Source organism: Leptonychotes weddellii, chromosome 1 (genome assembly GCF_054177405.1).
Source record: "Leptonychotes weddellii isolate Sample4059 chromosome 1, ASM5417740v2, whole genome shotgun sequence".
Taxonomy (NCBI): Eukaryota; Metazoa; Chordata; class Mammalia; order Carnivora; family Phocidae; genus Leptonychotes; species Leptonychotes weddellii.
In genome coordinates, this window is record NC_138369.1 from 134,428,650 (window position 1) to 134,443,820 (window position 15,171).

The following is a 15,171-nucleotide window of genomic DNA, read 5'->3' on the forward strand; positions in this document are numbered from 1 at the left end:
ATGTAAATGTCCAGTTGTCCTAGCACCATTTGTTGAAAAGACTATCTTTGCTCCATTGTATTGCCTTTATTCTTCCTGTCAAAGATTAGTTGATTATATTTATGTGGGCCTACTTCTGGGCTCCCTATTCTGTTTCACTGATCTGTCTATTCTTTCCCCAATACCACTCTGTCTTGATTACTACAGCTTAATAGTAGGTCTAGAAGTCAGATAGTGTCAGTCCTGAACTTTGTTCTTCTCCTTCAATATTGTGTTGGCTATTGTCAACACATATTGACTATTCATATAAGCTCTAGAATCAGTTTGTTGATATCCATAAAATAACTTGCAGGGATTTTGATTGAGATTACATTAAATCGATAGATCAAGTTGTGAAGACTTGACATCTTGACAATATTGAGTCTTCTCATCCAGGAACATGGAATATCTCTCCATTTATTTAGTTCTTCTTCTTTCATCAAGATTTCTTTCATCAAAGTTTTATAGTTTTCCTCCTATAGATCTTGTATATATATACCTTATTGGATTTATACGTAAATATTTCATTTTTTATGGTGATGTAAATGGTACTGTATTTTTAATTTTAAATCCCACTTGTTCATTGCTGGTATATAGGAAAGCAATGGACTTTTGTATATTAATCTTGTATCCTATAGCCTTACTACAATCACTTATTGGTTCACTAGTTTTTTTAGTCCTTTTTTGTCCCTGATTATCTACATAGATAAACATAGCATCTGCTAACAAAGACAGATTTCTTCCTTCCCAGTCCTTATAACTTTTATTTCCTTTTCTTGTCTTCTTGCATTAGCTAGGACTTCTATGATGTTGAAAAGGAGGGGTGAGAGGGGACATCTTTGCCTTTTTCCTGATCTTAGTGGAAAAGCTTTGAGTTTCTCATTATTAAGTATGTTGCAGGTTTTTTGTACATGTTCTTTATCAAGTTGGGGAAGTTTCCTTCTATTCCTAGTTTACTCAGAGTTTTTATCATGAATAAAACATGGATGTTGTAAAATAGTTTTTCTGCCTTTATTAACATGATCATGTGATTATTCTTGTTTAGCCTGTGATATGATGGATTACACTAATTGATTTCCAAATGCTGAACCAGCTTTGCACCAGCCTGGTCATGGTGTATAACTTTTTATACACTGTTGGATTTGATTTGCTAATATTCTGTTGAGGATTTTTGTGCCTATGTTCATTGGTCTGCCATTTTCTTTTAATGTTTTGTCTGATTTTGGTTTTAGAATAATGCTGGCCTCATAAAGTTAGAAAGTATTCCCTCTTCTTCTATTATCTAAAAGAGATTGTAGAGAATGGTATCATTTCTTCCTTAAAAGTTTGGTAGAATTCACCAGTAGACCCATCTGAGTCTGGTGCTTTATGTTTTGGAAGGTTATTAATTATTGATTTAATTTCTTTAATAGATATGGGTCTATTCACATTGTCTCTTTCTTTTGTGTGAGTTATGACAAATTGTATCTTTCAAGCATTTCCTTTTTAAAAGAAAAAGATTTTATCAGAGAGAGAGAGCAGAGTGAGAAAGAGAGCATGAGTGGGGGGGGTAGGGGCAGAGGGAGAGGGAGAAGCAGGCTCCCCGATGAGGAGGGAGCCTGGGCTCGATCCTGGGATCACGAATCAAACCGAAGGCAGACACTTAACTGACGGAGCCACCCAGGTGCCCCTCAAGTAATTAGTCTTTTCATCTAGGTTATCAAATTTGCAGGTATTGTTATTCATAGTATTCCTTTATGTTTTTAATGTCAATAGAATCTGTAGTGATATCCTTTCTTTCATTTCTGATATTAGAAAGTAGTGTCCTCTCTTTTTTTTTTTTTTTCCAGTTATCCTGGCTAGAGGTATCAATTTTAGTGATCTTGTTGAAGAACCAGCTCTGGGTTTCATTGATTTTTTTCTATTGATTTTCTTAATCAATTCCATTGATTTATGCTCTGATTTTTATTATTTCCTTTCTTTTGCTTGCTTTGGATTTAATTTACTCTTCTTTTTCTAGTTTCCTAAGGTGAAAACCTAGATGATTGGTTTTAGTTCTTCTTTTCTAATACATGAATTCAATGCTATAAATTTCCCTCTAAGCACTGCTTTCAATGTACCCCACAAATTCTAAAAAACTGTAGTCACTTTCATGAAGTTCAAAATATTTTTTCATTTCTGTGGAGATTTCTTCTTTCTCCCTCGTGTCATTTAGAAATGTATCATTTCATCTCTACATATTCAGGAATTCTCTATTATCCTTCTGTTATTAATTTCTAGTTTAGTTCCATTGTGGTCTGAGAGCAGACACTGTATGATTTCTATTCTTTCACATTTGTTAAATTGTGTTTTATGGCCCAGAATGTACTCTATCATGGTGAATCTTCCATGTGAACTTGAAAAGAATATGTATTCTGCAGTTGTTGGATGAAGTAGTCTGTAGATATCAATTATATCCAGTTGATTGATGGTGTTCTTGAGTTCAACTAGAGCCTTACTGATTTCCTGCCTGCTAGATGTGTCCATTTCTACGGGAAGGGTATTAAAGTCTCCAACTATGATAATGGATTCATCCATTTCTCTTTGTAATTCTATTAGTTTTTGCCTTATGTAGTTTGATATTCTGTTAGGTGCATACACATGAAATAATGTATGTCTTTTTGGAGAACTGAGCCTTTTATCATTGTGTAATGCCTCTCTTTATCCCTGATAATCTTCCTTGCTTTGAAGTCTGCTCTGTTTGAAATTAGTATAACTCCTGCAGCTTTCTTTTAATTAGTGCTGGCATAATGTATTTTTCTCTACCCATTTACTTTTAATCTATAGGTGTCTCAGGGCACCTGACTGGCTCAGTCAATAGAACATGCAACTCTTAGATCTTGGGGTTGTGAGTTCAAGCCCCACACTGGGCATACAGTATACATTAAAGAAAAAAAAAGGACACATTATGGGGTGCCTGGCTGCTCAGTTGGTGGGCCTTGTGACTCTTGATCTCAGGGTTTTGAGTTCAAGCCCCACACTGGGTGTAGACATTACTTAAAAATAAATTCTTAAAAGAAAATCTATATGTGTCTTTATAATTAAAGTGGGTTTCTTTAAAAAGAGAGAGAACAAAAAATAGACGCTTAACTATAGAGAGCAAACTGATAGTTATTAGAGGGGAGGTAGCTGGGGGGGATGGGTGAAATAGATGATGGGGATTAAACAGTACATTTATCATGCTGAACACTGAGTAATGTATAGAACTGGTTGAATCACTATATTGTACACCTGAAACTAATATAACATTGTATGTTAACTATACTGGAATTAAAATTTAAAAACTTAATAAAAAAATAAAGTGGATTTCTTGTTGACAACATATAGTTGACAACACACACACCTCATATAATTAACAAAACAATCCTAATTCTTCCCTTCCATCTCTTTATCATTGCTGTCATTCATTTTACTTAAATATAAGCATACATAAGCATACACACACACACACATACACACACACACACAGTTGACCTTTGAACAACACAGGTTTTAACTGCATAGATCCACCTACACATGGATTTTTTTTCATAAATATAGTACAGTACTATAAATGTATTTTCTCTTGTGATTTTAACATTTTTTCTCTATCTTACTTTACTGTAAAAAATATAGTACATAATAAATATACAAAATATGTATGTGTTAATCAACTGTTTATATAATTGGTAAGGCTTCCAGTCAACAGTAGGCTATGAGTAGATAAGTTTTGGGGGAGTCAAAGTTATGCATGGATTTTCTAATATGCGAGGGTCAGTGCCCCAACCCCCATATTTTTGAGTCAACTGTGTATCAACTGCATATATGTTTCCAAATACATTGTTGTTATTATTTTGAACAAACTGTCAACTGTCAGATTAAAAAACACAACTTTTCATTTTATCTTCATTTATTCCATCTTTTCTTTATGCAGATCCAAGTTTCTGACTTTTATTTTCCTTCTCTCTAAAGAACTTCTTTTAACATTTCTTGTAAGGCAGGTCTAATAGCAACAGATTTCCTCAATTTTTGTTTGAGAAAGTTTTTATTTCTCCTTCACTTTTGAAGGTAATTTCATAGGATACAGAATTCTAGGTTGATTTTTTTTTTCTCTCAACACTTCAAATTTTCACTTCTCTCTCTTCTTGCTCACATGATTTCTGAGAAGTCAGAAGTAATTCTCATCTTTGTTCCTCTATAAGTAAGGCATATTTGTCCTCTAGATTCTGTCAAAATTTCTTCTTTATCTTGATTTTCTTTAGTTTGAATATGATATGTCTCAGTGTACTTCTTTTGGCATTTATCCTGCTTGGTGTTCTCTGAGCTTCCTAACTCTGTAGTTTGGTGTCACATTAATTTGGGGAAATCCTCAGTCATTATTGTTTCAAATATGTCTTCTGTTCCTTTCTCTCTTTCTTCTTCTGGTATTTCCATTACACATTTATTATATCTTTGTAGTTGCCCACAGTTCTTGGATATTCTGTTCCTTTTTTTCAGTCTTTGTGTCTTTATTCTCTTTGCTTTCCAGTTTTATAGCTTTCTATGGTTATATCTTCTAGCTCCAAAATTCTTTCCTAAGCTATGTCCAGCCTACTAATGAGCCCATCAAGGGTATTCTTCATTTCTGTTACAGCATTTTTTATTTCTAGCATTTCTTTTTTTAGTTCTTTAAGATTCCTTTTCTCTGCATACATTGTCTATCTGATCTTGCATGCTATCCACTTTATCCATTAGAGCCCCTTAGCATGTTAATCATAGTTGTTTTAAATTCCTGATCTGGTAATTCCAACATAACTGCCATGTCTGGTTCTAATGCTTATGCTGTCTCTTCAAATTGTGTTTTTTGCCTTTCAGTATGCCTTTTGTTTCTTGACTGCTACACATAATGTACTGGGTAAGAAAAACTACTGTAAATAGGCCTTTAGTAATGTGGGGGTGAGGTGAGGAGGGGGGGGAAGATAAGTGTTCTATTATCCTATGATTATGTCTCAGTCTTTTGGTGAGCCTATGTATATGGACTGTGAATTTCTTAAGTGTTTCTCAGTTTTTTCTCCCCACCCCCCTCCTAGGTGGGGCAAGATGGCTAGAGGAGGCTAGAGTTGCATATTTTCCTACCCCCAGGTCAGTTAGGCTCTAATAATACCCAGCAGGTTAGGCTCTGGTTAACTAGTTTCTCCTAACGGTTGACCTTGTTAAGAAGAACAGAGTGCTCTGGCATATTTCAAAATGGTTTCCTTTCCACTCCCCCTACCAAGAGCATGAGGGGATTTTTCCCCAAATGCCCTGTGAGAACCTAGTTGAGGTCCTGGAGGTAAATCTCACAAAGTTGTGGGAACCCCAATGACTAGGTCCCCCTAGAATTTAATTCTCAGAGCCTCCAGCAATTCATCAATTATTGTTCAGGCTTTCCTACCTGGACTTGGTTTCTGGAGTGGTTTCCACTCATGAATCTCTAGGATTCTGGGAAGCCATGCCTCCTTGTAAACATGCCTCTCTAATCTTAGGGGAGCAGTTTGTCCTGAATTCTCCCTTTTTCTTACAGATCCAAGAAAAGTTGTTGCTTTTTCAGTTTGTTCAGCTTCTTACTTGTTGTTAGGACAGATGGCAACTGCCAAGCTCCTTACATGTGGAACTAAAATCCACCACTGAACTTTTTAAAAATGTTAACTTTTTATCCTTTTCCCCAAGATGCTTACATGAGTCCAAAGTAAAGACTCCAACAGCTAACCATGAAAAGGGTATGGCTGGAGAAGGCCAGCTGGTCCCCCAGACAATTCTATCCCTGCTAACATAAGGTGGATTATCCTCATTGCTCAGAAATTGAACCCTGCCAGAATCCCAGAGTTGACTTCATTCAGGGATACTGATTAATTCTTTAAAAACTTCTAAGAAAGACAAAGAGTATCTAAGATGTCAACCGTTACGGTTTAATTCTTATAGGGAATCTCCCCTGTCACAGTTATTTAGAAAAGAAGAGGCTCAGTGTTCATCGCCGTAGACCTCAGAACTCCCCACAATTAATTAAACAACTTTTAGACCTGATGTAATTATTACCTCCATAGTAGGTGATCCACTAAGCCTGCTTTTAAAGAACTATCAAAGGTATCTGTAGGGATCCACCAATCTCATATGTTCTCCTTTTCTCATACAGAGCATTTCACTGAAAACAAGTCTGTAGCTGTCCCCAAGTAAACTGACACCACACAAAGTTGATCTCTCTAGGGGGAGGGCAAGAAATCTATTCTCCATCTATATAAGAGCCAATAGTATCCAGGCATAGTCTTAAAAAATCAGAGGAGAGGGGTGCCTGGGTGGCTCAGTCAGGTAAGTGTCTGCCTTTGGCTCAGGTCATGATCTTGGGATCAAGCTCCGTGTCAGGCTCCTTGCTCAGTGGGGAGTCTGCATACGCGCCCCCCGCCCCCCCGCCATCCTGCTCATGCACTCTCTAATAAATAAATAATCTTCAAAAAAGAATTAAAAAATCAGAGAATCAGGTTCACAACTGGCACTTATCTTGAGGATTACAGACATTTGATAACATATATTCTATTCATAAAATGCTGTATCGTTAGGGTATCCTTTAAAGGCTTGTTTGAAAGCGAAGCCCTATCTAAATTTCTGTTCAGAAATGTGATACCTTAAAAAAGGTTTCTTTTCCTGATCATTTTATTTTTTTCTCTTATACACAAATTAAGTTATACTGACTCAGGAAACAGTATAGCCCTAAAACAAGACTGGAGAACTGCACATTCATCCCAGATTCGGCCCTTGTCCTTTACCTCTCTCTCACCTTGGTCCACCCCTCTGTGGGACAGAAACCATGTTGCATTGATCTTCGTATATTAAATTACCTTGTGTAGATTATGATTATTAAATTATGAACTTCCAGTACTCAAAAACTATTTTATAACTGATTAGTTTTCTTGATAAAATGTTGAAGAGCTGTTCCCAAATAAATGTGCGTTTCAGGGAAGCAAAAGATGATATTTAAAGCATTTTTTAACTTTTATTTTTACCATAACACGTAATAAGAAATACATTTTACATCATAATCATTACATATGAAAAAATGTATATATCTATCCAAAACAGAAGTTATTAGCAAAAAGGCAATTTACCCTCAATGTATCTGATGCTTCTGGTTATTTTCTATTTCATTTGCTAAAATACTGTTCATCACCCACTAAAATATGTCATGACTTTCTAATGATTTGTGATCTGGAATTTGAAAAATGTTGATTTACAGAACTTCTGGAAACAAATATGGGAACAAACAATAAATAAAAAACTAGGAAAAAAAGTTGTAAAATAATGGTTACTTACTTGGTTGCTGCAAAAACAACATTAAATGGCATCTGTTGATGAAATGGAAGGAAAGGCCTGGTGGAGAAAGAAGAACACAAACGTGTGGGACTTTTACACTGTGTGCTCTCTGGGCTTTATTCCAACTCTCATATTAGTCCCTTAAAATCAGTGAGCTTGAATAACCTGTATTGCTAATCCTCAAACCTGGACAAACACAAAATCACTGGAGAGTGGGGAGATTTTTGTTTAAAATGCAAATTACAAATTCCAGCCCAGGAGATCCAGTAGATTTAAGACAGAGCTAATGAATCTGCATTTGTAATAGACATTCCAATGTTTTCCCTGCAGATGGTAAAGAAATCATACTTTCAGAAGTAATGCCTTATACCTGGGCTTCAGCTGGTCATGAGCTCCCAGCAACTTCTCTAGTTCCCTGAGACATTCTGAAATTCTCAGTGATTTAGTTTTAAAAACTACCCTCAGAAAGTCTAGGAATTGAGTACACTGTGTTGAAAATTTAACATTGCTCTAAAAAGTCAGCATTATAAAACTTCTCTAAAGAGGTTGCTCACAAATAACAACGTGGGTTACAAATTTACTTTCTCAAGGAAGCTTATGTACATATGGCATCAAGACTATTTCTCTAACCACAGAAGACCTATAGGGAGACCCTCATTTTATTTTAATCTGACTATATGATTATCACATGAGTATTGATCACAAATGAAACAAAGTGAAACTTTCGACCATATTGGTTTTGGCAACATTCACAAAAAGACAGTGAATGTTGCCTATTGGCCACTTATAACAATTTCCCATGTACTATACTGTCATGATGTCTCTGCTGTATCTCACTTGATTTGATGACTTCATTTTGTTCTCAAATATACATTCTTATTTACAGCTAGTACCTCTGAAGTTAGGCAGATTTAGCTGGAATCCCAGATCTGCCACTTGCTTACTTAAGAGACTTCAAGTAATTTATTTTTCCTCTCTTCGTCTCAGCTTCCTTACTGATAAATAGGGATAATATATCTTATCCTACATTCCTGTTGTAAAAATTGATTATATAGGGGCACCTCGCTGGCTCACTTGGTAGAGCATGCAACTCTTGATCTCAGGGTTGTGAGCTGGAGCCCCACGTTGGGTGTAGAGATTACTTAAAAATACAATCTAAAAAGAGAATTGATTATATATATAAAGCACTTAAACTGGTACCTGACACACTGCATGCACTCAAAACTGATAGCTGCTATCATTGTCATAAAGACATTGTCTAATAATATCAGGGCTCATTTTCATTAGTAATTACTTCTTACCTTTCAAAATATTTATAGCGATTCCTTCCAGTAATTTCAGGATCTTCATAAGCCTCTTTAGCCATCTGAAAAGACTTATCAGTTCTAAAATGAAGCAGGAAAACATTATTAAACTCTAACATATTAGTTCCAAATATAATTTCTATTTCATATTTTTATGTCTGTAAAGTGGGAGATACACAGGGTATCTGAGACTGAGAGCAAAGTCTTCTATAACATGCATCTGACTGACCTATCTCAGACTACATAATAATTACTTTCCCTTAGCAGGAAACCGGGAGCTAACAAGGGGAAGTAAGAGTAAGAAAAGAGTAGATTTATGAAATCTCACATACAAAAATGCACACTTTTAATTAATAGTACATAGGAATAATAGAGTTTTAAGAGATATTTTTATGTCCAGGCTGAAAGGTAGCTTTTTTCTTTTAATTTACTAGGCATGACTTATAAATAATTAAAAGAATAAAGAATTCAAGAGACTTGTCTCTGAAGGTGCTTTGGCTGCAAATCTCCAAATATATATATATATATATATATATTTAGATACTAGCAGAAGTGTATAGTTGCAATTTCTAAGATGGATCAAAGAAACAAATTCAGTCACCTCTACCTTTGGTGGCAAATTGTCATTTAATATATATATATATTCACTCCAAGCTTCTGAGAATATCTACTAACCCATAAACCATAACCACTGCCCCTGAATCAGGCTTGTTTTGGCTAGGGGGTTTAAGAGAGAGAATTTGGGGTCAATTGACCTAGGTGTAACATCCCAATTATACTTTTAAAAAATGCAGAATAAAAAATCTTAAGAAGAAAAATGCATTCATTAAAAACATGAGTAGCCCCCGAAGCTACCTGACACTTACATGGCAAGCTGCCCAAGGGCTTCTCTGTGTTTCTCCTCCTGTCCTTTCCATTCCCTGCGGATGAATGGTGGGACAGGGTCTGCCTTGCTCCAATACAGAGAATATCTTGGATAATGGATCAGGTTACTGAACATGCTTCTAAACCTGGGAACTTTTCTCTAAAATTAGGACAGGGAGATAGGGAGGAAAAGGACAAAATTTTACCATCAGATTTTCTAAAGCATTTTGTTATTGTAAATTTTAAATGGTACACAATAGTGTATGTAGCATAGAAAGAAGGGTAATTGTATGTGCATAGAATATCTCTAGAAAGATACCCAAGAAAATGATAACAGTGGATGATTATGAGAAGGGGGATGAGGGTTAGAATTTATTTCATACTGTATATGTTTTTGTACTACTTGAATTCTTTTAACTTAACACAGGCATATATAACTTTTCCCACTGAAATAAATTAGGTTATAATGAGTCCTTTATTCACTATTAGTTAATTAATCTTCACATTGGGCCACAAGTATCAAGATGTTTTATCCCCTAGTAATCATGGCAGAGTAATTTCTGCAGAATATAAAATCCACTGGAGATCTCATGATTAGTCAATCTGATTAGTGTGGTTGGCAAAACTGGATAGTTCAAGTTCAGTAGGCTGCCTTAGTGATTGAATTAGACCTACCAGTCTGTTTCGAATCAGGTTAGCTTGGATATTTGCCTGTGTGTGGTCTTTCTCACTTGACACAATAAACAATGGATCTGCAAAATAAACAATAAGGTGGTATAAGGAATGGAATATATCTAGACTGAGAATAATGGCAAAATAATGTAATTTCTTATTTGGAAAAAAAATTACAAGATTTAGATATTGCCTAACTCTACAGTAGCTCATTGCCCTGTTACTCTATCACAAGTGAGAGTCTGTTAGATGCATTTCTCCTCTGTATATTCCAAAGTCAGGTTATAGAATTGCAAGGCAAAAAGTAGGCCTGAGATGTCCTCAAGCACCAGAGCCTAAACACACCGTCTTTTCTCTCCTATGAACAAACCACTTTCTGGGTCTGGGTAGCCCAGGAAATACTCTAAGATGAGAGACCCTGTATATGCTAACTACACCCATTTACAAGTAAAAGAAATAACACATTGGGGGCACTACCTCCCATATTCAGTACAAGGGAAAGATACAAACTCTTAACAACATGTCACCTCAGAATTGATAAACATAGTAGGAAAATGTCATTCTCTAATAATAAATAAATAAAATCAGCTATAATTCGCTCCTTAAATTTAGAAGGATGTTGATGATGGGACTAAGTTTTTTCTCCAAAGTTCCACAAAAGATTGCCCTATTATTATAAGTATGGACTTGTTAGGTATATCTTTAAAGCAATGAAGAATATTTATGATCGATTATACCATCCCTTAAAATTAAACAATATGATATTAAATTCATAAGCAACCTTCAGATAGAGACTTGATTTCCCTAGTAGATATCTCTTGAGAAACAAATACCTTGACCAACTAGTCTAGATGACTTGGCAACATATTTATTCACAGAAATTAATAATTGTTATTGTGATTTATAAGTAATTTAAATTTAATTTAATTTAGATAATGTGAGTCAATTCCTAGAGTCTAATAACTCCTCAGTTACCCAACAAAAATGATATATTGAATGCAGACATTTAATATTCTCCCAAGGTTGAAAAACTACAAGAGGCTCAGCTCTCTTTCATTCAAGAAAGATTTATTGACAGGTTACTATGTTCAAGGTGCCTGGAACATATCAAGAAAAAGATAAAGATCCCTGACTTCATGAGAGAGAGACAATAAACAACACAACAAATTAGCATATTATATAATATGTTAGAGGATAGTGTTATTTTAAAAAGTGGGGAAAGAGCAGGTAATGGAGATTGGATTGCAATTTTACACAGGGGAGTCAGGGCAGGCCAGGCCTCATTGAGGGGTGACTTTTTTTTTTTTTTTTTTTATTTGACAGAGAGAGAGGAGAGAGAAAGAGAGAGAACAAGCAGGGGGAGCAGCAGAGGGAGAGGGAGAAGCAGTAGTGAGCCCGACATGGGGCTCGATCCCAGGACCCTGGGATCACGACCTGAGCCAAAGGCAGATGCTTAACCTGACTGAGCCACGCAGGTGCCCCAAGGGGTGACATTTAAGGAGACTTGCAAGTGGGGAGTTAACTATACTGTTATCTGAAAGAAAAGCATTTGAGGCAGAGGAAACAGCTAGAGCAAAGGCCCTAGGATGGCAGCATGCCTGACATGTTTGAAGAACAGCAGAGACCAACAGGATTGAAACAGAGTGAGAGAAGCAAAATATGGTAGATAAAAGGTCAGGCAAGTTACCAGGGGCCTAGATCACATGGGGCTTTGTGGACCACTGACAAGACTTTGGCTTTTAATCTGAGTGAGGAGGGAAACCATTTCAAGATTTTGAGACAAGATGTGACAAAATCTGACTTACATTTTAAAATGTTCATTGTAGGGGCTCCTGGGTGGCTCAGGCGGTTAAGCATCCGACTCTTGGTTTCAGATCAGGTCATGATCTCAGGCTTGTGGGATTGAGCCCTAAATAGGGCTCTGCACTCAGTGTGGAGTTTGCTTGGCATTCTCTCTCTTTCCTTCTCCCCTCCCTCTCTACCCCTTTACCCCTCTGCCCACTCACTCATGTGCTCTCTCTCTAAAATAAATAAATAAAATCTTTAAAAAAATAATAAAATGTTCATTGTGGCTGCCCAGTGAAGAACAGACTGCATGGAAACAATGGAAAAGACAGGGAGACCTATTAGGAGGCTCATGCAGTGAGCTTAGAGAAGAAATGATGGTGGTGGCAAGAGAAGTGATGAAATGGGGCAGGATTCTAGATATATTTTTAAGGTGGGACCAGAGAGGACTTAATGGATTGGAATGGTGTGTGTCAGAGAGAGAGAGAGATGAGACAATGATGGCTCCAAGATTTTTAGACTTAGCAACTAAAGTATGGGATTGGTATCAATTGACACAGGAAAGCCTGTGGTGGAGCAGGTTTGTAGGAAGAACATGAAAAGCATGCCTTAGGTGTCTATTATATGTCCAAGTGGAGAAATGAAGTAGGCAATTTGATATAAGAATCTAGAGTTTGGGAGAGAAGTCTGGACCAGTGATATGAATTTGGGAATCATCATCTTTAATATACTCTTCTTTAGCTGCAGCACCCAAATCCACACCTATGATTCAAGTTGAGAAGTGATGGAAACTGGGCTGATTAGGAATGATGAGGCCAGATTTTATGACCTCAAATTACAGGCTCATGAATTTGAAGGCTGAATGAATGCACCTGTTTAAAGGGACAAAGGCTATAGCTTCAACATGTCTGATATATTGGGGACAAAGGGAAATTTTTTTAAGATTTTTTATTTATCTATTTGACAGAGAGAGAGAGCATAAGCAGGGAGCGGCAGGCAGAGGGAGAGGGAGAAGCAGAGCCGAAGGCAGATGCTTAACTGACGGAGCCACCCAGGCGTCCCCAATGGGAAATTTCTATTCATACTCTTATTTTAAGTGATTTAAAAGATGTCATTGGGTCTATGGTTCCAACTGTGTTGTTCATCTTAAATGAGTTTAGCCTGCATTTCCCCTAAATCTGAATAATAAATTATAAACTATTCTCCTCTTCTTTCCATAAGGAGTACAAAGACGTGCTATCCATAGAAACATTCCTGCCATCTAGAGAAGATAATGGCACAATACTGTATGATTTATGACTACACATTCTGCAACATATCTGTTGACAGATAAAATACAGGATGCCCAGTTAAATTTAAATTTCATATAGGCAATGAATAACTTTTTATATAAATAGATCACAAATATTGCATGGGGCCAAAAATTTATACTAAATATATAAATAAATATACTAAAATATTATTCGTTATTTATTTCAAATTCAAATTTAACTGTGCATCCTGTATTTTTACTTGCTAAATCTGACAACCTAAACAAGATAAAAAACCATAAGGTCTAAGAAATCACGCAGAAGGGCACCATACCTTAGTTCTGACCTTCCCTGTTTTGGTTCTACTTTGTCCTGGCTATACTATGCTTCCTGTCCATTAATAGCTGTGAGACTGCCTGTTTTATTGGAACAATCCAAACTTTATTTGGCCTATTTTGAGTGGGTTTCTGTTCCTTGCAAGGGACATGGAAACATTTAGCATCTCCCTGCAAAAAAGAGAGAGAGAGAAAGGAATACTTTTAAGAATAAAAGAGACAAGAAGCTTGGTAAATTGTCTGCCTGTCTTTACTGAAGAGGTCTATCCAATTTCCAAATTACCTTTGAAATCAACACGGTGATGTGTTTACAATTTACTAGACTTATTTTACAAAATGAAACCAAGAATGGATAAAGAAAACCACTGGCTATAAAATGTAAGCAACCATTACATAGCCCCTATACCAGGAAATGGGTAACCTGTGGATTCCCATCCAAAGATGATCCTGGGAATCTTAGAGGAGATACCACATGGTTAAAAGCAATGCAAGGTTCAGGTGAAGAGCATGGGACTGATGAGGGCAAAATTAGAAAAAATCATGTTTAACTGATTAAAATTCTTTTAATAGTAAATTCAAAATTCACTAAGCATTTATGAAGTACCTTGCATATGTACCAACACTGGAATAGGTGCTAAGAAGGCTGGAAAACTGTATAAAACAAGTACCTAAGAACTCAAGAAACTTAAGGTCCAGTAAAAGAGACAGAACACAAACGGACAAGCAGGGCATTAAAACAAACTGGGCCTGTCTTTATTGACCCAAAAGAATCCAGTGGACCTAGTTTATAAGCAATGCTTTGATGAGTAACAATAAGTTTTTTTTTAAAAAGAGAAAAACTAGAAACAAACGTGAGATAAACTGCTACTCCTTTATCTACAAAGCCAAATTTGGAGTTGCCCGGAGAATGGGGGCGGGAAGGTCATTTTTGTCGGGCACTTTACACAGTTTGAACGTGGGAATGTTGAGTGAATCTCCAAGCCTGCAAATCATTACATACTTTTTTGGATAGCAAAACACCGGAAACAGGTTTCGGGAAGATTACTTAAGGCTGTGCAAATTATCAGGAAAAGGTGGTAACAGGTGGCGAGCAGTAAGGCGATCCCGCGCGGTGCTCCGAGACTCTGAGCGCACCTGGGGCTTCCGACGCGCCCGGAGAGCGCCGCCACCTGCGGAGCTCGGAGCTGCTCCCACCCAACAAAGGATAACCGCGGACAAGGGATCCGTCCTGAGGCTCATCTTCCGCTCACCGGGCCCCTGGCCCGGTCCCACCGTCCCGAAGCCCACCCAGCCCAGGACTCAGTACCTCAGGAGGGAGGTCTGGTGCCACCCTTACCGTACAGAAAATCATACTGTCGATTGGAGGAGACGTTGCCCCAGGCCCCCGACCTGATCCCGCACCGGGTCTGAGACACCTGCGGGTTGGCCTGGGGCTCCTCGATAGTCACCACATGGCTCATGGTGTCGCCTCTTCCCTCCGGCCAGCCGGGGACCAACGAGGGACGCCTAGCTGCTGTGTGCACGGTCGCTATGGTAACCTCCTCCTCAGCGCCGAGATAAGGGGCGGGGCGAGGAGCAGGGGGAAGGGCGGGGCGAATACATGGGGCGGGGCTAGAAACGGAA

At 37.4% G+C, this 15,171-nt stretch overlaps 1 protein-coding gene across 5 annotated transcripts in view; it reads right to left on the reverse strand.

Annotated features, from left to right (window-relative positions):
* The window catches only part of CFAP91 (cilia and flagella associated protein 91), a 103,663-nt gene that overhangs the window by 78,371 nt on the left and 10,121 nt on the right, over window positions 1-15,171 (reverse strand). For 2 of the 5 annotated variants that reach the window (XM_081833428.1, XM_081833415.1), the window contains exons 2-5: window positions 10,182-10,258; window positions 9,509-9,666; window positions 8,640-8,723; window positions 7,339-7,395 (exon numbers count right to left, since the gene is read on the reverse strand). In XM_081833428.1, coding sequence (XP_081689554.1) covers window positions 7,339-7,395; window positions 8,640-8,723; window positions 9,509-9,642 — 275 coding nt within the window. In that variant the 5' untranslated portion in view covers window positions 9,643-9,666; window positions 10,182-10,258. Of the gene's footprint in view, window positions 1-7,338; window positions 7,396-8,639; window positions 8,724-9,508; window positions 9,667-10,181; window positions 10,259-11,983; window positions 12,461-14,884; window positions 15,111-15,171 lie in introns of those variants that run through there. The other 3 variants (XM_081833424.1, XM_081833406.1, XM_081833401.1) reach the window with 3 other exon arrangements.